The sequence below is a fragment of the Mus musculus genome, chromosome 1 (genome assembly GCF_000001635.26).
Source record: "Mus musculus strain C57BL/6J chromosome 1, GRCm38.p6 C57BL/6J".
NCBI classification, from domain to species: domain Eukaryota; kingdom Metazoa; phylum Chordata; class Mammalia; order Rodentia; family Muridae; genus Mus; species Mus musculus.
In genome coordinates, this window is record NC_000067.6 from 91,951,317 (window position 1) to 91,973,646 (window position 22,330).

The 22,330-nt window shown below is 49.0% G+C and overlaps 1 protein-coding gene across 23 annotated transcripts in view, besides 1 other annotated feature; it reads right to left on the reverse strand.

Annotated features, from left to right (window-relative positions):
- Window positions 1-22,330, reverse strand: part of Hdac4 (histone deacetylase 4) — a 266,924-nt gene that overhangs the window by 22,538 nt on the left and 222,056 nt on the right. For 16 of the 23 annotated variants that reach the window (XM_017319486.2, XM_017319480.2, XM_017319498.1 and 13 more), the window contains 9 exons: window positions 21,384-21,570; window positions 19,627-19,760; window positions 17,022-17,142; window positions 13,464-13,510; window positions 10,137-10,244; window positions 8,095-8,150; window positions 7,039-7,126; window positions 4,726-4,845; window positions 3,974-4,071 (listed from right to left, as the gene is read on the reverse strand). In XM_017319486.2, coding sequence (XP_017174975.1) covers window positions 3,974-4,071; window positions 4,726-4,845; window positions 7,039-7,126; window positions 8,095-8,150; window positions 10,137-10,244; window positions 13,464-13,510; window positions 17,022-17,142; window positions 19,627-19,760; window positions 21,384-21,570 — 959 coding nt within the window. The remainder of the gene's footprint in view (window positions 1-3,973; window positions 4,072-4,725; window positions 4,846-7,038; window positions 7,127-8,094; window positions 8,151-10,136; window positions 10,245-13,463; window positions 13,511-17,021; window positions 17,143-19,626; window positions 19,761-21,383; window positions 21,571-22,330) is intronic. The other 7 variants (XM_017319488.2, XM_017319487.2, XM_030252541.1 and 4 more) reach the window with 1 other exon arrangement.
- Window positions 11,612-14,644: an enhancer, noted in NCBI's record as "VISTA enhancer mm901". NCBI's record gives its function as "enhancer in: branchial arch[5/5]" and the evidence as "EXISTENCE:transgenic organism evidence [ECO:0001131][PMID:17130149]".

The following is a 22,330-nucleotide window of genomic DNA, read 5'->3' on the forward strand; positions in this document are numbered from 1 at the left end:
CACTGGACTACTCTAACTTACTCCGGGCTGATGGCTGCCATACCAGGGGACACCAACCTGTGTCTCCCCACCCAGTCCTGTCACTACCCCAGGGGTCAATGTCACGTAGAAGCTACCAAGGTCCACTCCCTGTCTTGACATCCTGCTTTCACTCTGACTGCCACATGCTCACTATGGCAAGCCTACCCCAAACCGCCTGGGCTGGCAGCCCGTTATTAGAGAGCTTGCCTTCTCCTCCACGGGCCTCCTCTGGTTTTCAGTACCTCCTCCCACTCATCTAAACTAGGAAAAAACCTCAAACAGACTGTGTGTGTGGTGGATCCTCATGCTGGCTAAGGCTTGGGCTCATGGGAAGCTATCCTAGCCTCAACTGGTCTGACTTTCTCTCTGATCCAGCTCCAGTCTCTAAGGAACCATAGAAGGGTCCTCACTTCTTTATACCTAAAGCATTCTGTCCTAATGCACCAAACCTGTCTTTCCTGGATTACTAAATGCCAACTCAGACACTTTCTAGAGAAATGGCCCCAGCAAGAACATTCTCTGCTATATACCCAAAGGTGCACATCTGACTCTGGCCTGGTGCTGCTCAACCTCCTGCAAGTGAGTGTATTGGAGATCACAGTGCCCACACTCATATCAGCCCCAGTTCCTCTCAATTCCATTGCTTTTTTTTTTTAAAGATTTATTTATTTATTATTATATGTAAGTACACTGCCGTTGTCTTCAGACACTGTAAGAGGACGTCAGATGTCATTACGGATGGTTGTGAACCACCATGTGGTTGCTGGGATTTGAACACAGGACCTTCGGAAGAGCAGCAGGTGCTCTTAACTGCTGAGCCATCTCACCATCCAATTCCATGGCTTGTTACTGTTTAAGGAGGTAGTCTCATCTTCTAGGCTTCTTTCCATTGGATTTGTCTACTCAAACATGCTTTATCCTGGGACCATGTCTTTTACCCAGGCCGCAGTAGACACATCACTTATTGTTTAGCAGGAAGGAACCCTCAACAGCATCCCCAGGATCAAGGTGAACAGGCAATTTCTTTGGGGATGCTTTTCCCCATAATGCTTGCCCTGGGCCTCACCTCTGGGGGCTTCTGAGGGCCCCTGGTGGTTGAGAGCCAACCTTTGCATCACAGATGTAAATAAACTTTATCCCTGGTTTCTCTGTGGGATCAAGCAGATCAAGAGAGGTTGCTGATTCATTGGACTTCCTTTGTGCTTCTCCTGTCTTGACTTCTAAGACTATCATACCACCACTTACTGGGTTTGCTGAAATTCTATCTAAGGAAGCAGTGGGATGCCATGATGAACTGCAACTACCTCTATAAAGGTAGTTGATGGTTTGACCAAATTTCTACACTGGGAGTGCTTGTTTCTCAGACATGAAGCCATTCAGAAGGCAGTGGTGACTACAGGTGGTACCAGCGGAGTGTGTAGTCACAAGGGCTATGTGTAATCTTACTACTACCCGAATAGCTCTTTGGAGAAGGCATCAACAGAAGCAGGCTATAGACAGGAATGAGGACCGAAGGCCCACTGAAGGGTACTGGGCTTTGTAGTCTGAGGCCAGTGTCTCATCAGTGAGAAATTATGGATGACCCTCAGAAGACCACATTGCTGACATCTTTGTTAAGCTTCCTGATGACACATGACTCTGTCACTGCAGACAGGTCCAGGAGGCTAAGGACAGCGTATCACTCTACCTCCCAGTCCATGGTGCTCTGACTGAGCTCCGACAACTTCAAAGCTGTGTCTGGCTTGGGGCCTGGTTTGAATTATGGTTCCTTTTCTCTCATAAGTCTCTAAGCCCGAGGAGAAAGTGCCCGTTACTTCTGGATCTCATTAGGGGCAATTTTCTTATCTTTTCTTCATCGGAGCCTTGATCCCCTGAAAATGTGACCTGGCAGGAGAGGGCTCTGAAGAACAAGGTGCTGCCTTTGAGGCATGCCTTGTCCCAAGGGGCCCCAAAGGCGGAGACTGAAGAAGAAAGGGAGAATGAGCCTCTGACCCCCTTCCCCACCTGATGCCCAGGGAACTATAAATTGTGAACTTCAAAGTGCTACTTTACATTAAAATCAATAAAAAAAAAAAAAAAGACAACCTGAAACAATTTCCCTTTTCAAAGAAGCGATTGAAGCTTTAGAAGGCGCTCTCAATAAGGGGTTATCATTCATACACTTTCCAAACACTAGAACAGATGTCAGGGTGAGGAAGGAAGGCTCACCTCAAAGGCCGGCCAGGAAGTTCAGACACTGCACATACCTGGCCAGGGACACCAGGGATCAGACTTGGGGCCCAGGACCACAGAACTGCAGGCACACTCAAGAAATTCCCCCTGTGAAGCACAAGGCCTGGGGGATGAGGGCCGGCCCAGTCACTCAGCTGTAAGGACTGATGAGTGGAGGGTATCCATTTATTGTCATCAAGAGTATTATCTTCTTTCTGTACCATAGCCACCATGAGGCCTTCACAGGCCCTGACCTGCAAACAGCATCCACTCAGAAATAAAGGCCGCTTACTGGGCAATGACTTTCTCTCTTACCACGGATAAATCATATCTCCAGTGCTGAGGAGAGAGCCAGGCTTCAGTGCTATTGGGCGAGTGCATGACAGTCCTGGCTCTCAGGCTCAGCTTCCATGGACTTTCTAGTGTTTAGGGGAGGGTTGTAAGTGAGGTGAGCACAGATCAATGTGGTTCAACCAAAGGTATAAGAGGAGAGGAGCAGGTCATAGGCAGCATGAAGCTTCTAAGGCCTGAGCGATCCCTGCCTGCACCTAGCCAACAGCTGAACAGCAGACCTTTGTAATCGTGTCAAATGAGATATGTCACTTCTAGGAACTACTGATGAGCCAGTCAACTCTCACCCACTCGGCCAGGACTCTACCATACTGGATCCCAACCACCTGTCCAATGAGAAGTGGGACTGAAAACCTACTTCAAAATGAGCAAGCAGATGCTGGGAAGTGCCCTGAGACTGGCTCCACAGCTAAAGAGCACATGGCAGGTCTATATAAACTTTACGGACACATCTCACTGACTAGGGGCATATACACTTGCATACATGCACACACACTTGCTCAAACCTCCAGAGATCTATGTCTTACGGAATAAGCATATAAACACACAGCAATAGGCATATACAGGGACACACACAGACACACAGACACACGGGGCGGGGGGGGGGGGAGAGGGAGGGAGAGAGAGAGATAAAGACATATACATAGTACCACTCAGAATCACATAGACACATGTACATATATCTACACACACACACAAGGCACCTGCCTGTACATATGTACTTCATATGTATAGAGGTCAAGACATGACCCCAGAATTACAGAAGAGGCAGAGAAGACCCTTGGAGGTCCGTTGATGTTCTTATCCATAATACAAAAAAAAAGTGCATTTTGAGACCCAAGGCCCCCCACGGGCCATGCAGGCCCAGGAACTACTCCTGGGCTATGGCTAACTCGTCTGGAGCCTCCACAGTGCACAATGGCTGGGGAAAGCTGCCACAGTAACACAGGAAGAAAGCGGGGCCCAGCCATCCACTGTTGGCTGCAGTCTGGCCTGATGGTAATAAAAAGAACTGTGGAGGATGGAAGTCAGTACTTTGTAAAAAGCAGCCAGTGTGAGGGACCAGATCAGCACAGACGATGTAGTGTGAGCTATCGCTCTCCTTCATTCAGTTCCACTTTCCTTTTACAAAGGGTTTGTGGAATAATGAGCAGGGAATGAGATCTTTACATCCTCAGTTTTCAGTGACTCATGAATACTTTCTAGCACAGCAGAAAACTTCCCCTTCTATCACCTCCCCATCTTACCACTGGGACTCAACAGGCTCTCAGAAAAGGGAACTCCTAAGAGAAGTGAGGCAGTACAACAATTAACTCCAGAGTCTCCAGATGACTTGGCTGCCCTGGACTCAGAAGAACCAGCCTCTGTGGTTGGACAGTGGGGTACTCACCTGAAGGCTGCCAAGTACTCAGCGTCTCCCATGGGGGGTTCGAGGCCACCCGTGAAAGCCATGTTGACATTGAAACCCACGCCTGGCCCTGTGCCCACCTGCGGCCACAAGGAGAGAAACTGTCACCAACTCAAGAGAATACCTGGCACAACCAACACTTGAACTAGGGTGGATTGGACTGGCGTGCCCACAGGGATAGCTACATGTCCCGTGCATATGTGTGTGAGCTCACCAGTGAAGCTGGCTACCAGTGCCAGGCACTGTCGTCAGCGGTACAGTTTTCACAGGGCTGCAGTTATCTACAGGCCCTGAACTAGGAGGAATCACTGAAAGACAAAAGTGACTCTACTGTGGGACCATCTTCAGGGGCAAGCTCTGTGTCCCTGGGCATGCTGCTTAAAGATGCCCCCTAACCACAGTGGCTGGGAGTATCATCACAAGGTAGAGAAGCAGGAGTCCTGGGGAGCAGCTCAGCAACCTCCCTTAGTGTGTGCTTTGCTCACTCTGAATGTAACCAGATTTGGTGTGCAGATTCCCACTAAACTAGAAAAAATTCTGGCCTAAATCATGCACAGGATAATCCAGGCTAGCATTTCTGGCAGGGCAACCTGAGCTGTAACAAGTGTGAAATACTACTTCTGTGGCAGATGCAGGGCCTGCACCTGCCTGGTTCTCTTGGTAGCTGTGGTATCTGGCTCCAAGATAGCTTGTTCTCCTCCAGATACTCACAAAGTTTCATACACTCCACATACCTCATCTGGTGCTCCACTTCCTGGGAAGAAGTTCCCATCGTCATAGCGGTGCAGGGACATGTAGAGAACATTGGGGTCATTGTAGAAGGCCTGCTGGGTCCCATTCCCATGATGTACATCCTAAGAGAACAAGAGAACTGGCTCAGGGAGGATCAGGCCTTGAGTTCGACCCTCCTACTAGGTGAATAGCCTGGAATCTCTGGTACACCTCATGGTCAGGTATTGTGGGTACATGCAGCATTACAGAAATGCTGAGGCAAGAGTCTGAGTAACTCTGAGCACATAGTGTAGTCCTGACTTCAGTGAAAGGGATAGATGGGGTTAGGCTTCTAGCTGAGCTGAGGCTGCTATGTCAACAAAGCCATCTGAGTAATCTCACATGCCTGCCTTATTTGTGGTAAGTGAGCCATTTCCTAAGGATAATCACTAATTGTGGGTTGGCTACTTACAGGCACGTCACAAAGGGCAGCTGTTCTCAAGCTGTGTGTCGCAACCCCTTTGGGGCTGCATATCAGAGTTCCTGCATATCAGATATTTACATTACGATTCATAACTAGCAAAATTACAATTATGAAAGAGTGGCGAAAATAATTTTATAATTGGGGGGTCACAACACAAGAACTGCATTAAAGTCTGCAGCATTAGGAAGATTGAGAACGACTGACATAGGATATGTGGCAGTTGACCCTAGGTGGTCATGAGTGACCCCCCACCCTGAAAAGAAAATGACCAGCTCTTTTCTTAAGACTTGATGCACATTTATCAAGAGGCAGCTTTGGTTTCTGCCAGGCCGGTGGCCACTGTTGTAGGTCATGGGACTTAGTTTCCAGGATGGGCAGGCTAGGTGGTTTTGGGCTGCATAGCGCTCTCTCTCTCTCTCTCTCTCTCTCTCCCTCTCTCTCTCTCTCTCTGTGTGTGTGTGAGAGAGAGAGAGACAGACAGACAGACAGGAAGAGAGACAGAGACAGAGAATGAGGAAAGCTTTTTCTACAGGGTCATTCATCTGTGCTCAGTGCACACTGTGGATGGATGCCCCAGCGCTCACAAACACAAGAGCCTTTCATGCCACGCACCAGGTTCCTGGTGGAAGGAGGAACCATTGGTAACACTGTACAGTAAGTGGATGAGTACTGTAAATGAATCATAGTAGTATCTATGTGTGTTACCATCATGCATTTTAAGACAAAGTGTGGCCCTGGGGAGCATGTCCTGCAGCCCTGGGAAGACGAGACTGTCTATGTGGGTCACCTGCTGACTTCCTTGTTCCCAGAACATAATTGTCACATCTATGTAGCCACCAACTGCATGGCACTTCTGTTTTTTGTTTGTTTGTTTGTTTGTTTTTGCCACTTCTCTGCTTGTTCCCTAAGGAAGGGCCAGGATGGAGGAGGGGACAGGTTCACTGGTGTAGAAAACTACAACCTTCCTGCCTTGCTCAGGCCCTGTTCCAGACCCAAGTTGACTTGTTCTTCTGGTTTATATTTTGTTGGTTCTTTTTGAAACTGAGAAGGGCTTGAAATCCAAATGCTGTCCCAACCTGATGTGGGCTTAGTATAAAGGATGTTATGAGACATCAGTACTAAAGAGTTTCTGTGTGCAGGTATATATTAGAACCACTGGTTTCTTACCGCTTTTCATGTAACATATAATTCTGTAGAACAGGGCTACCCAGCACGCATGTCCTGAAGACCACTTCTCTCAGCCAGGACCAGGGTGATCCAGCCTGGCAGAAGCCCAGATTGCCTCTTTTCCTGGTGTTTGGAGTTTATGACACGTAAGCACTGTAACTAAGGAGTGCTGGCAGGCACACCTCAACACCTGTCTACTCATGGGACAGTGACATTTGGCTTAACTCTCAGAGAAAAATCAGCCACTCCATAGTGGGGTTATAAGAAGCTCTGTTCATTTAGGAAGATGGAGGCTTAGTCATGTGTGTGGTGTGACTTTCAGCTAGCACAAGTGGGCAGTCCAGGTCCATGTCCCCAGGTCAGAGCATAGAGAAAGGTTGAACTTGACCTTCGATTCTCCAGCTTCCTAGAGACACTGCTGAGGACCAGCCATGGTGGCAATCCTCACTATGGGCACGATCCTGCAGGTCAGGGCCCATGAGGTTAGGATCAGCTGGCCAAAGTCTTGAAACCAACTTCTAATGGATGCAGGCTTCTCTGATCTCTGAGACTGTTTCCAGAGAGTTCAGTTCCTCAATTCCAAGTATCAACAGGACAAGGCCCAGTGCTCAATCAGGCTGTCCACTGGGGAGACAGGTGGGCATGCATGCTCTCCCCAGAACTGGCTAATGAGGCATCCACTCACCCAGTCTACAATGAGGATCTTGCTCACATTCAGCCTCTGCTGGAGAAGTTTGGCTGCAACTGCCACGGAGTTAAAGTAGCAGAAACCCCTGCAGAAGAGACACCTAGTTACTGTTTTTTACACCATTCATAGCAGAGCATTGTCTAAAGTCCCTATGAGGGTTCAGGGGAAGGCCAGCTGGTTCTTCTGCGGACCTCAAGTGATGGTGGTGATGGACCAACAGATTATAGACACATGAAGCCACACTAAATACACATATGCCATAGATTCACAGGCACAGAAGCACATGTGCCACGTAAGATTCACCCATCAGACACACATACTATCCTCCACAGACACACATGTATACACCGTTATATGAGTACACATACCACAGAAGATATCTACCCACCACAGAGAACCTCCCCCAACCCCAGATATACACACAGGCACACTTAAGTGCCTACACCCACCTACAGACACAACATACAAGCATACACAAACACACATGCAAACAGCACAAATATACACAGACACATATACATAGATCAGATGCGCGTGTGCACGCATGCGCGCGCGCACACACACACACACACACACACACACTGAAGACATACAAACACTGTTAATGGTTAATATTGGTTGACTTGACAGAATCTAGATTATCTAGAATATATCTAACTGGGTCAGCCTCTGGGGAAGGCTCTGAACAATTATCCTGCTTGGTTAAAAAGGTGGTAAAACCCATCAAAAATGTGAATGGTACTATTCCTGTGGGCTAGAGACGGGAACCATCACCACGCCCATCTGTGGCACAGCCTCCCTGATGTCATACTCATTTTTACCACTTGAACCACCTCTGATACACCCACTGGGGAAGCTAACAGGTGGCAGTGCCCATACTCCTCGTCCAACTGCATGGGCCTCAAATCACATGTCTATGTTTGCTGTGGGCAGAGGAGACAAAGCAATACACCCTGGGTGATGTGCACAAGGCCACTCAGTTCCTCCCCGGGCCCCCAGATGCTCACCCAGCCCTGTTACCCATGCTTTTAATCAGCCTGCTTGCCCACTTACATGGGTGTGCTCTCCTCGGCATGGTGTCCTGGGGGACGAACCACAGCAAAGCCATTCTGCAGATGACAGCAGACAGTGGGAAATAGTGAGGAAAGACATTTCTTATCCACAAGAAAGTCACTATATTCAGAATTCACAGAAGGATGCGGTTTCCATTACTACTAGTCACGATATGGATGGGGAATGGGGTTAGCTGAGCCTTGTTTTGCAGGCAATCTGGCTCCATTTTTAAGGCATGTGACCTGAGGACAGAGAGTAGACCCTCAGTTCTGTTTTTAAGTGCCTATGGGTCAGGGCTGCCATTGGAGGGCGTGTGGGTTAGGGTCTGGGATAGTCTTGTTGCATGTTGTTCACCAGCAGCCTTATGGCAGACAAGGATACAAATGAAAGAAAGCTGGCTATGGTGGTGAATGCTATAATCCCAGCAGCAAGATCAGGAACTTGAGGCCACTCTCAGCTATACTGTGAGCTAGAGGCTAGCTTGGCTAAATGAGAACTTATTTTCTCATTCTCTTAAAAAGAATAAAGAATGTTCATATAGGGTGCTGCTAGATCCATGTCATGCCTCAAGCAGGTCTTGGACTCACCTCTATCCTGACTGCAGCTTAGCTGTTGGGGAAACAGACAGCTCCTACAGTCCCCAACTCTCCTCCCACCCTGAAGAACCACTACAGAGTTGGCACTAGATGGCATGGTTGTATAACCAGCTCCCCGCTGCTCATACTTTACAGAACCAACGGTACACCCCTGGGACTGCTGCTGTAAAAACACTCAATTAGGCCTCTGACTCTTCACCAACACCAAGAAGTGATGAAGCTTTAACTGAGCACAAAAAAGTCGGCTGACTACTAACAAGGGTGCTGGACTGCTAAGCTGGCTCCTTAGGACAGGACATGGCAGTGGTAAGGCTGGGAAGCAGACCTAAAAGACAGACTGCCAACTCACTTCCTCAACCCTGTGTCTGCGCTCTGCGTTGAGTCCCGGGCACTGGCTTCTAACAAGCAGTTAAGTCTAACACATCTCAGATCCCACCTGCCTCTTGCATTGAGCAGACAACTGTGTGCATGGTGCTGAGCAGCAGCTGAGCATGGCATGAAGACATAACAGCATTCACAATGAGCGCAGATGAACTCCCAAGGGGCATTTCCCCATGAACATCCTCATGAAAAGCTTCCACAGTGCATACAAGCTTCCACTGTCAGGCCCACATCCTTTAGCACACTGTGGTGAGTAGGAAGACAGTGTGGTGGTTCTGAGTTTGGAAGGCCATGTATGGGCTAGCTCTGGGAAGCCTTTCTGCATGTCACTGTGAACTGAGATAGTCCCTCTTTTCTCCAGGATACTCATTTTCCTTGTAATGATGTCAGTACTTCTGGCCTTCCAATTTGGGGAGATCTAAGCCACTTTTCAAGTAGACAAGGCCATTTACTTCTGGGAAGAGGGTGGGCAGGAGCTGCCAGTGATGGGGCTCAGCCTTCAGAGCTGCCTGCCCCTATGTAAACGAGAGGCACCCTGACATGGGAGGGCACTTGATTTTTGCTAGGGCTCAGTGTGCTGGGACAGTTGCTGTCTGGTTCAGTAAACATCCTGTGGGTCAGACAACTACATAAGTAGGAGGCTGCAAGGTTCACATTGCATTGGCTTTAAAGATCTGCCATATGCCAACACTAACACAGGTCAGAGAAGTATCAAGTTTCTCACAAAGATCACAAAATACTCTCTTTCGACTCTGTCTTATCCCAGTGTCTCTCCATCAGTTTACACTGTTGTAACTCAGGTGTGAATCCAGCAGCCATTAAAAGGTCTCATTTTAATTTTAATACTGCTGATACTGAGGAGATGGGCCACATGAACAAAACCTTGCTAGGCTCCTCAGCCACTGGGAAGGTTAGAGGGCTCTACAGATCCATCACAGAATGTGAACAACGCATTTTTCACAGCACGGGAATGACCACATCATCCTGGACAGGAGCTTCCTCACAGAGGGCAAAGGGCAGTGGGCAGACTTCCTCGTGTGGCCTAGCTCCACGATGCTGACTGACCTTTAGCTCTCCCGTGGCCACCTTGAAGACCAGCTCCACTACACAGCCTACAGCCAGGCGGGCTGCCCCAGACGAGTGCACCTCATTCCATATGGTGTCGCTATCCACCTGTGGAGAAAACACTCCTCCAGTGAGCCACATCCTGTGTCACTATCACTGCTGTCACACATTTCTTTTTGAGATGTGCCAAATAGTAAACACACAAATAAAAGCAAATGACCAGAAATATCATGTTGTACCCACCAGTAACCCTTTCCTTTTAACTTGCTCTAACAGACCTGGGCTGACAGTGAGCATCCTAACCTACTGACTCCCTTACCATGCAAAGTGGAACTGGAGCTAAGAGTTATGCTAACAATCAGAAAATGAAACGGAACAGAAACTATAATGAGTGGTTCTATTATGCGTAGAATTTAACTGCAAGCCTACTAAGGACTGAGAGTAGTTACATGAGACCAGGACACAAGGCGTAAAAACGAACTCTTAGGTCTGTCCCAGGTAACAGAAAGGTGGCCTGTTAGCTTCCACTCAAAACAGAAAGCAGGGCCAACCATTTGTCTTACTGGCTTGGGCAAAGGAGAACACATTACCATTCTTTAAAATCACATTGGTATGTGTGTCCATGTGTGCACTTGCACATGTGTGTGTGTGTCCGTGTGTATACCTTCATCACCATCTGCTAACTGATACTGATCATCAGTAGAGAGGGAACAACTCTTTCCAGCTTTCCACAAGCTTCACTCTCAGAAATAGATGATTTAAACCTCTTTTATATGGGTGAAGATATTGCTGAGGTGGGTACCAAGCATGGGCTATATTCTTTAAATAGTTCTCAAATGTTAAAGGAATGCCTGAGAGGCATCACTATTCAAAGCCGAGACCCTGGCTTGTAGTCCTGTGCAGACCAGCTCTGGCTGGAGAATCACATCTTTACTATTGGCTCATTATAATATCAAAGGTGACAGACAGTGCAGCAGACATTACCAGCTGCCTTGTGACCCCCAGGGGGCAGCAGTGTCCTAGGCAGCCCAGCAGTGTCCAGGCCAGGCTGGAGGCTATAAGCTCAGTGATCATTTCCTTCCCATGTGTGAAGAAAAAGCCTAGCTTTATTTTATTTTTTTCTTTGTACTTTTTTGGTGGCTGGAGAGACAGCCATGGGTTCTGGGAACTTAACTCTTATGTTTTTGGTTGTGAGCCTAGCCTTTAAGGATGGAGTCATCTCTCCAGCTTGAGCTTGACTTTATTAAAGAGCATGTCTAAGACATGGGGAAGGGACTACACATGACATGTGCCAGTTCTTCCAGGACTCTCTGTAGACTACTCTCTGGGCATCACAGGTCAGTGTCTGTAACCTGACCAAGCTCCTTTCTGCAGAGAGGAAGGAATAAACCCCAGGATTCCAGGCTGCTATCATGGCAAGACTTTCTGCTATTTTGTCCCCAGTTATGTCTACCAGCTGCTTCCGTTAGGGTGGTGATGCTAACGGGAGCAAGAGGAAAGTGCTTTATAGGAAGTACAGACAGAAATATCTGGGAAATGAAGCTGAATACTGACAACGGAGCATGTGGCAAATCTGGGTGAGCCCTGGGAATGAGGGGCTCAAGTTGCAGTCGGAGGAGGTAGAAGCCAGCAGAAGCCAGCCTACATTTCCAGGCAGGGCAGGGCAGGAGCAGGAAGTCAAAGACACAGGCCTTTACTAGTCTCAAGTTCACAATAATGAGGTGAACAAAACAGAAGAGTTTTTATTTGGTTTGGAAAAAAAAGATCAAAAGTATTTCAAACTTTTACTTAACAGAGCGAATAAGGATTGGTTTTTTACATTCTAAAAGAACTACCATATGACAGAACTGGCAATGGGAAGCTGCTTCCAGGTACAGAGGGGCCTGCCCTTAGGTCCCCACTCCTCATCCCACACAGGTCTCAGATTTCCCATAGCATCTGCACTGCTCTTTCTGACACCTCAGTGGGTGGAGGGGGAGCGAGCCCTGGAAATCTTGGGAGGAAAACTGAGTCCATGGCTGTAGCAGAGACCCAAAGAGACACTAAGTCAGAGCTTCTGGGCTGCCTTGCTGCCTCTGGGCCTCCCTTCTGCAGGCTGGGCCCCATGGGCTCCCCTCACATCTGTTCAGTACGCCTGCATTCATTTGGCATGCCGGTTGGACCTCAGATCTGGGGTTAGTTGTGCAGGAGTCTGCCTGGGTTTGACCCCTAGGTCTGAGCTTGCATTTAGTTTTCATTTGCAAATTATAAATGCTGCCTCGCACAGGACCCTCTGGCTGCAGGGCAGTGCAAATCCAAATCTTTTCAAGTTGGGCCAAAAATTTGCCCTGAATTAAGAGATTGCAGCCTATTTACAATACAAAACAAAATAACTCCAGGAGAGCTTGGTGGTAGTATGAATAGATGCCATCATTCTCTTTCTGACGGGGCAATTTTCAAAGCAGCGATTTCTGTAAAGACTCAGGAAGAAAACAATTTTGTTTCATTTCCATAACAGAATCCAGACCTCAGCTTCACCTCACAATCTGTGATCAAACACAGCACAGGTTTTGCTAGGACAAGTTTGGCCATGTGTTGGCCCAACACACCAGGCGCTGTTGTGACTCTGAAGGTCAGAAGATCAGACAGGAGGCTTGGTCCCACTCTCTTATCCCAGGGGACAAGAGTACTGCAGAACCTCTGCCTCCTGAGGCCAATTTGGCAGCACAAGCTAAGGCTGTCTACACAGGTGGAGTAGATATCTTGACGGCTGCCTAGTTTTTTGTCATTTGTGTGTCTGAGTCTGTTCTCCAAGTGACTAGCTACTCGTATCACCTGGTTATAGAAATGCAAGGCCACCATAAACCAGAGAATGTCTTACAAATGTCATCTGACCCATGGATGCTCTGGTCACTGCACAGAAAACTATCTGGAGTACAAACTAGAGCGTGGCAAGAAAAGTCCACAATTCCCTAAGAGGCCTCTGTGGCCTGTATGGACAAGCATGTAGCACTGCTGTGAACGTACGCCATGAGGCACAGTGTACACATGAGGTGCGTAAGAGCTGTGGCCTAGTAAGATGCATTGTTAGACAACCTTCCCCAAAGAAAGGTGCCTGAGTTCCGTGAAAAAAAAACAAAAAAAACAAAAAAAACAAAAAAACCAAAAAAAACCAAAAACGCTCTCAGTCCCTTTGAAGCCCCAGATGGCCCCGCCCACCCCATAGTACTGTTTATGGAAAACACCTGGCAGCCATTACCCACTCGAGAGAGCAAGGCAATGATTTCTGTGACCACTGAGGCCCTGAGAACAAACAGGACATTATTTACACATTAAAGAAATGCTTACCCCAACACCACCACAAGGAAGCCTGACGAACACTGAGGTCAGCGAGCCTGTGGGGAGAAGGACAGGGTCAGAAGATCAGGGTAGCACTGGCTCTGTGAGTGCCCAGTCTGAAAAGCATGCTGTGGACCCTAGGACAAGACTGGTTCTTAGAGTCCCACAGGCTCTGCTGCAAGACTCTACCACCAGGCAGCAAGGGCAAGGAGAGTGGCTCTGCCAGAGTCTGAAAGGAAGCAGCGTTTTATGGGTAGGCAGCCACAGGAGGTGGGAGTGGGCCCCTGAGGAGTTGGCACAGCCTTGCACAGTCCAGACACCATGCTGCCCATACATCTTGTGGGTAGGGGAGCTTGTTTGTACCTGACAGTGTTCCTATTACAGAACAGAACCTCTTCTGTTGAGGGCTGGCAGATCTAGGGGTTAGGGGAGGCTGGTTGTGTTTACATATCTGGCTGGAGTTCCTAGCATGGATCTGAGTAAACTCGCCCACTCCTGGCCTGCAGCTAAATGCACTAAGCCATTATGGACAGTGCAGGAACAAGGACATGCCTGCATATTTCCTGCTACTATGAGTCCTCAAATTCACAGCTCTGTGTGGCCTTCCACTTCCTATTGTTTCTTGATGGCTAGGGCACTTGGTTCCTGCCTGGGCCAGCTTCTTACTATCCCTGCCATTCTCCTTAAATGGACGAACACCCACAGCCTAGGTCCAGGTCTTGGTCTTTATTTGCATATAAAAACATGGGAGGCAGAACAGGAACAGTAAATCCATCTTTCCTTCAGTGAGAGGTGGGCAACAAATTCAAATGTTTTAAGCTTTGCATACTTAGGTTCTTGCAGCAGAGGGGAATCTCCAGGGGGTTAAGAGTTGGCCATGTGGGGGATGGAGAGCTCCTCTGCCCAGACACTGAGACTTCCTTCAGGAAATGCATACTGCTTATGTGGTAGCCAGGGCTATGGAAGTATATCTCCCTTTGAAATTATAGCCAACACTGTGTATGTTATAGATGTCAATCACTGGAATATTGTCATGTTCATAATCCAGCCAGCAAAAAAGGACAAGGGAACTTTATCCTCTATTAAGCACAGAAAGCACACTTGAGTAGGAGGTAGGGCATCCTGTTCATGACAAGGATGAGCTTGGGTGTCTATTGTTAGTTTATTCAAGGGTCCCTGCTCTAGACTGATTATCTTTCATGTCATCATGCCAGCTTGGGCCACAGCCTAGCTCTAGCTGTTGGTGGTTTGGGGTCACAACTGCTTCAATCAGGCTGCACAACGCGCATGACGTCTAGCCTTAAGGACTATGTCCACTCACAGCAGAAGGAGGGCTGATGTTTTAGGGTGTGGATGAGGTAGGAGAGGTAACTCACACTCTCTGTGAGAGCCAGGCTTTCAGAGGTCTGCTTAGCCTGCTTTAGAGTCACCCACGCCAGGTTCTCCTCTCCAGCACGGCTGTTAGGCCCCTCCTTGTCTCTAGGGATGGCATCCAGCCCACCACACCTGCCACTCACTTCAGTCCTATGTGGAAAGGCACATCAGTGAAGAACTACAAATGGCCTTTGTACACAGCAGAGAAACGTGTGGATTGAAAAAGGAAAGAAAAGCACAGCAGTATTTAAACATCTAATTAGGGCTATGTTAACAGGGCTTGGGATAACTGCTATTACAATGTTTCAAGTACTTAGGTCAAAGACATTTGTGTAGGTCTGTGGTGAGGACGCTGTAGAAACTTAAGCGTGGGTCTTGGGGGTTAGGTGGTGATGGAGCAGGTACTTTCTGCAGTGTCAATGTGCGAAGCTTAGCAGGAAGGAAAAAGTGAGCTATGGGCACCAACTGCGTCCAGCGACACAGGTGTAGCAACAGAGTCCACCACACAGCTGCTGGGACGCAGGGGTGAGTATAGGGTGTGGGGCATGGGGAAATAGTCTATAAAAGAAAAAGACCCTGGCAGAAATGGGCCTCAGGAGAGCGGTGCTGGCCATGAGCTGAGGAGCAGTGTTCACGTGACTGGTGGGCACTGAGTGATCATGTCCCAAGCCTTGCACAGACACTTCTGTACCACATGGTACACATCTAGTTCTATGAATGTTCTGGTTTGAAACTAGCTTAAAATTCAAAAAATTCAGGTTGGTAACTTTGGTGGGTTGAGGAAGGGATGGCTGAGGAATGGCTTGAGTCTAGGAGGGCACTTGTCTAGCTGGCTCTGTCCTGCTCCTGTGTGGAGAGTACTCTATAGCCAAGGGTCCCATGTGCAGGACAGTGGGCTATAGAGGGCAAAACAAAAGGCATGGCCTGAAGAGTGAAAGTCCCAGAAGACCTATGATAGCCCTGCATCCAGCCTGGGTCAGTAGCAGACAGCACCTGGACCACACATCCCAGGCTACTCTGACTGTTTCCCATGGGGCCACAGGGCTGTCCTCTGGCTGCTGAGCAGCTTCTGGCTTCATCTCATCTAGGCTGGCAGTGTTCCCCAGTGGCTGAGAAAGAACGCTAAGGAATGGAACTCCTAGGCTGCAAGAGGCCTGCCCTCCTGTTTATTTGGCAGCAGTAACAGTGTTGGGTGGCAGGGACAGGAGGGAGGCAGAGCACACCCCAGTTCTCTGTGGAGTGCCCCATGCCATGCCCTACTATTCACTCTTAAGACTTCCTCATTGCTGCCTGCCAGGGTCTAACTCCTAGGTCCGTGTAATCTGGCAAGAGGCGCCCTGAAATTCTAGCATAAACCCATCCCACTCCCATCTGCTCCTTGGTACTATCACTAGACCAGGCTACACCACAGAAGGGCTCTGTGTGAGCACAGCATCAAGAGCTTGGAGAACATGTCTGCTGGGAGCCCTCACTGGCAGTACTCTTTGGACTGGCTGAGTACCCGCAGAGGGGTCCCCTGTCTCCTGATTGAGGGTGAAGGCAAGCACTCAAAGGGCCCACTAGAGAGGGTGAGAGGGAGACAGGCTTAGTGCAGCCCAAGAACCCCCATTGTGGGACCACGACCTGAAGTCAGAGTCTCAAGGAAGAGACCAGAAGAAACTCTAGCTCTGTCTCTGTTTCTACTGCCTGTAGTTCTGGATCACTGCAAAAATCACTGTCTCTGAGCAGTTGGAGTCTGTGGGGTAAGCCAGGTTGGTGATGTAGAGTGCACTCTGGGATTACATAGGGCCCCACAGTTTGTCAAAGCCTACTTTTATTTGATAAAGCCCCTTCTGCTGATGCAGGATGAGTCTCTGCTAGCAAGAACCTGCCCATAGGAGTGCTGACTGACAGGGGCAAGACTCAGCTCCCGAGTCTAACCAATGGCTTCAGTGTGGCCAGGCCAGGGACTCTCCAGGCCTGCTCTGAGCCTTCCCCTCAGCAGTCTTAGAAAGGAACTGCAAATAGGGCAAGGGCTGGGTACCCCTGGCCGTAAGCATTCCTGAACAGCTTCCAGAGCTGACTGTGCTCTAGGCTTCTCTGCGCCGTGGCCTTAGTGGGAGCCAACCTTCCTGTCCTGGCCAGCAGGAGCCAAGGGCTGGAAACATCACTTGCAGATCAAACCTGGTAGGGATGTAAGGAGGTCTCGAGTACCTAGAAGTTTCTTACTGTCCAGTTTCTGTCTGTTGAGAGGATTTGTGCCGTAGAGGAGTGTGTGGGCCTCCGAGTGCACTGTCTGCAGCTCCTCCAATGTGGCCTTGCGTCCACGGATGCACTGTGGGACACAAGGGGAGAACATGTTTCTGTGTCAGCTCTATCTACCATGACAAGGCCACTGCCCCAGAGGGATGCAACCTGAATATGGGGATAGGCACATCATTACTGACTTTCTGAAAAGTGGAAAACAAAACAGCACATAACATCACATTTCAAAATATTGTAGATGGCTTATATTTTAATCATAGCTTTGAAAAACATTTAAAAAGAGAATTCTGCTTTTTAACATGACCCCCTTTACTGTCACACAATAATTTTCAATAAATTATTACTTTGTTTTCTAAAACCAAGGTCTGGGCTTAAAAATAGCAGGAAGTATCTAAAGTGAGGGAACTGCCTGAGCTCCTTCTCGAGGGGCCTCAAGCCACTGCTCTACTATCCCCTCAACACTAGCCCTTTGTGGGACACTTTGAACATGGTGACACACTGTGCTCTGTGCTGCACTAGGAGCTGGCTACTGTGCTCTTGTGCCTCCACACAGGCAGTAAGGACTGAGGAGATGTGGCTACCCTGCTTTTATCTATTGTGTTCTTACCCCTGCCTGGCTCCACCTGCTTTCTTGGCTGAGAATATGCCTCACAGTTTCTGCCTGCGTGTACTTTCCTGGGAGGGGACAAGAAATTGATGAATGCTGAAAACTGAAGGCTGCCTCAGGGCAACATCTGGACACACAGAATGGTTAGTTCATCCTGCAAGGCCAGCTCAACAAAGAGGAGATTTTTCTCACGACTTGTGTACACTGGTCAATGCTGCCCCCCAGTGGCATAGCATTCTGGACAGACTTCCAAAGCAGGTGCCTGTGGCCTCACCGCACCCCTGTTCATCATCTTCTATCCAGAGGGACTTCAGAAGCAGGTGTGGGCCTGATACTGAGACATCCTCAAAAGTGAGGTACAATACGGGTGGTAAGGGAGTCAAGGGCTATGTGAGCCCTGGGCTAAATCTAAACTCTGAATTCTCCAGTGCATAAGGGAAGGCAGGTGAGCCCACTGAGAGAAAACAGAAATTACTGCTGTTCCATGAGGTATTTACTGGCCTTTGAGGTTCCTTGTGCCCTAACCTATACTGATGTGCAGGACTGAAGGGATTTTTCTAGCTGAGGAGAAGACACAATAGGTTCCTGTGGCAGGTACTGCAGGCAATCCTAGGAGGTAGGTGATGCCAGCCTTAGGGCACAGGGAAAGGAACGAAGGCTCACCCGAGGCTAACAGCTCCCAGGCACAGGACCCTGGTCTCTGTCTCTGCCCTACCCAAATTCATCCTTTCTCCTCAGAGCTTAGGACTCCTGAGTACACAGGGCCTGGGAATGCATACCTGCTGTGTCATGACACAGGAACCCAGAGAGGCCTGACATGATCTTGGACAGAGCCCTTTTCTATGTGACCTGCTCTGCTGTGGCCAGGTATGGGGTGAACACTACACCCACTGGCAGGTAGGCCAGCCCTGCTGAGGGCAAGCATGGCACCTGGGGAAACTGAGTACCAATACCCAGAGTGACAACCCAATGTCTGCCACACAGCTCCTTGGGTAGAGACACTGGCATAAAGGAACCAGAGGCAAAGCTAACCAGGCTGAGGGGTACTTTCTATACTGGCTACTGCCTCACAGAACTTTCCTTCTGAGGAGGAAAAGGTCCAGAGTTCTCCGCATATCCCCAGAGCACCTTTCTGATACGTACAACAGGAGAACACGGGCTCATGAAGCCGACAGGGCTGGTGGGACATGTGGGCTGGTCTTCACTCTGGGTCTTGGATCCTTCCCTCACTTCATAAGCATGGATGTACACACTGGTCAGCCACAGGGAGCAGCTGAGAAGTAGCTAGGAAGAAGGCAGGGACAGCCAAGGGGAGTCGGCCTGGCATGTGGGTTTGAGAACAGAGCAGAGTGGAGCATCTTCTGTAGAAGACACCGAATCTTAAGGAAGCAGGTAATGTGCCCTCAAGAGCTCATGGAGAAGAGGCTAGACACCCAATATGGTAGTGCTGGCACTGCAGATCTGGCAGAAGGTGACTGGGAAATGAGGACTTCACTCTTAGAAGTTATTATGGCTCAGACCTGTATGCCTAAACTAGTTCTCAAATGAACAGGCTGTCACAGGGAAAAGCCAGCTCACACAGCAAGCTGTCTCCTTTCTGCTTCTCTGTTACATTGTGGCTTAGTCAGGGGATTCTCATTAGATGTTGGTACTCTGTTTTTGACCCTCTAGCTACTAAAACTGTGAGGTGGTAAACAGACCTCTTTGCCTTATAAAGTATAAGCCTCAGGTATTCTATCACAGCAATAGAAAAGGAACCAAGACAGGCTTCTCAAAAGGCCACAGACAGAATGGATGGAGATGAGAATACATAGGCAATGTTTCCTGAACCCTCTCCCTTACTACAACATGAATACAGACTGGTAGAGAATATGAATACCGCAGGCTGGAGGCCATGTCCTGGCACAAACAAGGTGGAAGGGGTCTCTGTCCCTATAGACCCCATACCTCACACTTGCCACGGAGTCCAGTCTCCTGCAGGCGGGACCAGATGCTCTGGATCCTCCCAGCATGCTCCGGGTGGCTGTTGGTGTTCCCACAGGTGCACTGATGCTTCAACATCAGTGTGTCATACACAAGACCTACAGTGGAGCAGAGCTAAGTCAGAGTAGTCCCCAGGGCTGAGCCACCCAATGCCAGAAGGTGGCCCTAAGATAGCAGCAGAATTCCTAGGAGGGAACAGAGCAGAACTGGTTCTTGGTTCAAGTTCATCCCACCCCCTTTCCAAGCTGGTACGAGAGGATCGTGATAAAAGCATAGTCAGAGAGAGACCCAGCACTGGCCAACACTGCAGCTCAGGAAGACTGGCTACACCATAGGGCCAAGTTATGGATAGAAAGGCGAAAAGGTAAGACAATGGCACTGAGGTCTGGGTGGCCTCTGTGCTACACTGACTTCTAGGAATGGCAGGTGTTGGTCCCCTCAAGGCCTGCCTGCGTAGTCACTGCCCAGGCTCTGCAGCAAGCAGGTCAGTTAGGTGGGCACTGTCCAAGGTACCAGGTGGTCCGGGTCTGAATGGGTTTTGTGGCTTGCCAATTCAGAGCAGCTCAACTTGGGGGGGGGTGCGGCTGGGGGGAGTGAGAGGTGGCGTGTACCCGCTTACTCAAGATGTATACAAGAATACAAAGAGAACTGGACCTTTTATGTGAGATGCATATGCAGATGTGAATCAAGCAAGTACATGAACACAGCCTGTAGCTTTGGACTGTAGAGCTGAGCCAGCCGCACAAACAGAAGGTCTCTTCTGACCAGCCACAGAGAACACTATGAGCTGTAGCACTGAGCACTGTTTGCATGTAAGTTGCCATGGAGGTTATCATTGCAGAGTTTCCCTTATCTGAGCTGCAGTCCTTTAAGGACATGCAGAGGTGCAATTTTATTGACTGTTTGATTGATTGATTAGGTAATTTTAATTTTGAGATATTACTACTGAAACTTTTCCCTAAAATAGGAAGTTTCCTTCTAAGAAAAGAACATGACTATAGTTGCAGTGTTCTTCAAGACACTTTATAAGACCTATGAAGGATTTATGGAATTTCCCTTCATTTCATTACAAAGAAATATTAAATCAATAATACAAAGAATCACCCTAGCTTCTTTGCTTGCCACCACAGGGAACTCTTGGAAGGGATGGTGTGGTCATCTTGGGAAGATAATCTCTGTCCTTGCAGCTGTGGTCTACACTCTCTGTTGAGCTCACCCTAGACCTCTGGACCTTTAAGGAGCAAACTAAAGTGGCACTGAGACACTACTTCCAGTCCACAGGGCAGGTGCAATGCCAGAGGGGGAGAGAGGTCCAGAGTCTGCTCTGCTCCAGCAGAGTTTCCACTAACCATTGTACAGGGTGTCACAGAGCCTCCTGGCAATGTTGATGTCCTAGGCTTGGTATAGGAGAATATATGCAGAAGATAAAGCTGCTATTGCTGCTGATCAAGAATGAAGGCTGGGAAGCCCCATGCTGGCACACAGGTGGGACTGCTTTCTTCAGGGGAAAGAGAAGGTGGTTTTCTGAGTTTTTGGCTAGCCCCAGAATAAGAGGACCATGGTGTGCCCCATGACTGAGTGGTTCTCAGGCATGGCATGGTGCTGGCTGCTTGTCTCTGGACAGCTGCAGGCTGTTCCCTTAACCTCTCATTAGTGGCTTCCTCCACAGCCCCCCTCCCCCACATCCTATCCCCTACTCCAAGCAAGAGGTCATGAGTTACCTGTGGTGAACCTTGGCTTGGTGGGGGGCTCCTGGACTGACATGGGGAAGGTGGCAGATGCTGGGGAGGACTGTGCCCGAGACAGAGGTCTGTGGCTGCCAAATGACACAGGGATGCCAGCAGCCTCCATAGATGCCTGGTAGTTTCTTAACTGGTGGATCCTCTGCTGCTCCAGTAGGAGGGCTTGCTGCAAGGCAGGAAAGAGGGCCATTAGTACAGACCATTTCCCAACAGTCAGAGATACTTATTACATAGTCTCCCCTAGCCACTGACAGGCCTCTCTGCCATGGGACAACTAACCATGGATGCATGGCTCCTAACCATGTGCCATGACCTGAGTGGGATCATAGAGGAGAAGGCATTTGACATACAAGCCCCGTTTAAAAGGATGAGGGGAATTGCCATCTCAAAGGCCCACAGGGAGATATGGTCCAGGTGGGGCTTGGGAAGAATTCTCTGAAGAGATGGTGAGCAGTAGTGGAGGGGCTGGTAATGGACAGAAGTCAGGTCCTTGGCTGGGAGAATCATTCTGGCCAGCGTGAGAATGGGACAGTGAGTGTACACTGCCATCCCTCTCTCCACAGGTTCTTCTGGTAGTGAAAGGGTGACTAATTTGTGGACCAAACTTGGCCGGAAAGCAAAACAGACACAGAAGGGCCAGCTCTATATTATCTACTGTGTTCCTACCCTGGCCTCTCACCATCTAGTATTCTCATGCTAGGAAGGACAGAACTATGAGAGAAATGAAGGGACATGCTACTAAGAGCTCAGGTGCCCAGGGCAAGGACATACTGTGGGGGAGATAGAATCTGGGTGGGTGTCTGAGAAGTATGGGGTCACCACCCAGGGGATTAGCACCCTGAGGGATGTAGACCCTGATAGGGAATCTAGGGACTGGCAGAGGTGCAAGTCCTCATGGGAAGTAAGCCAGCTCGGTAGAGTGAGGC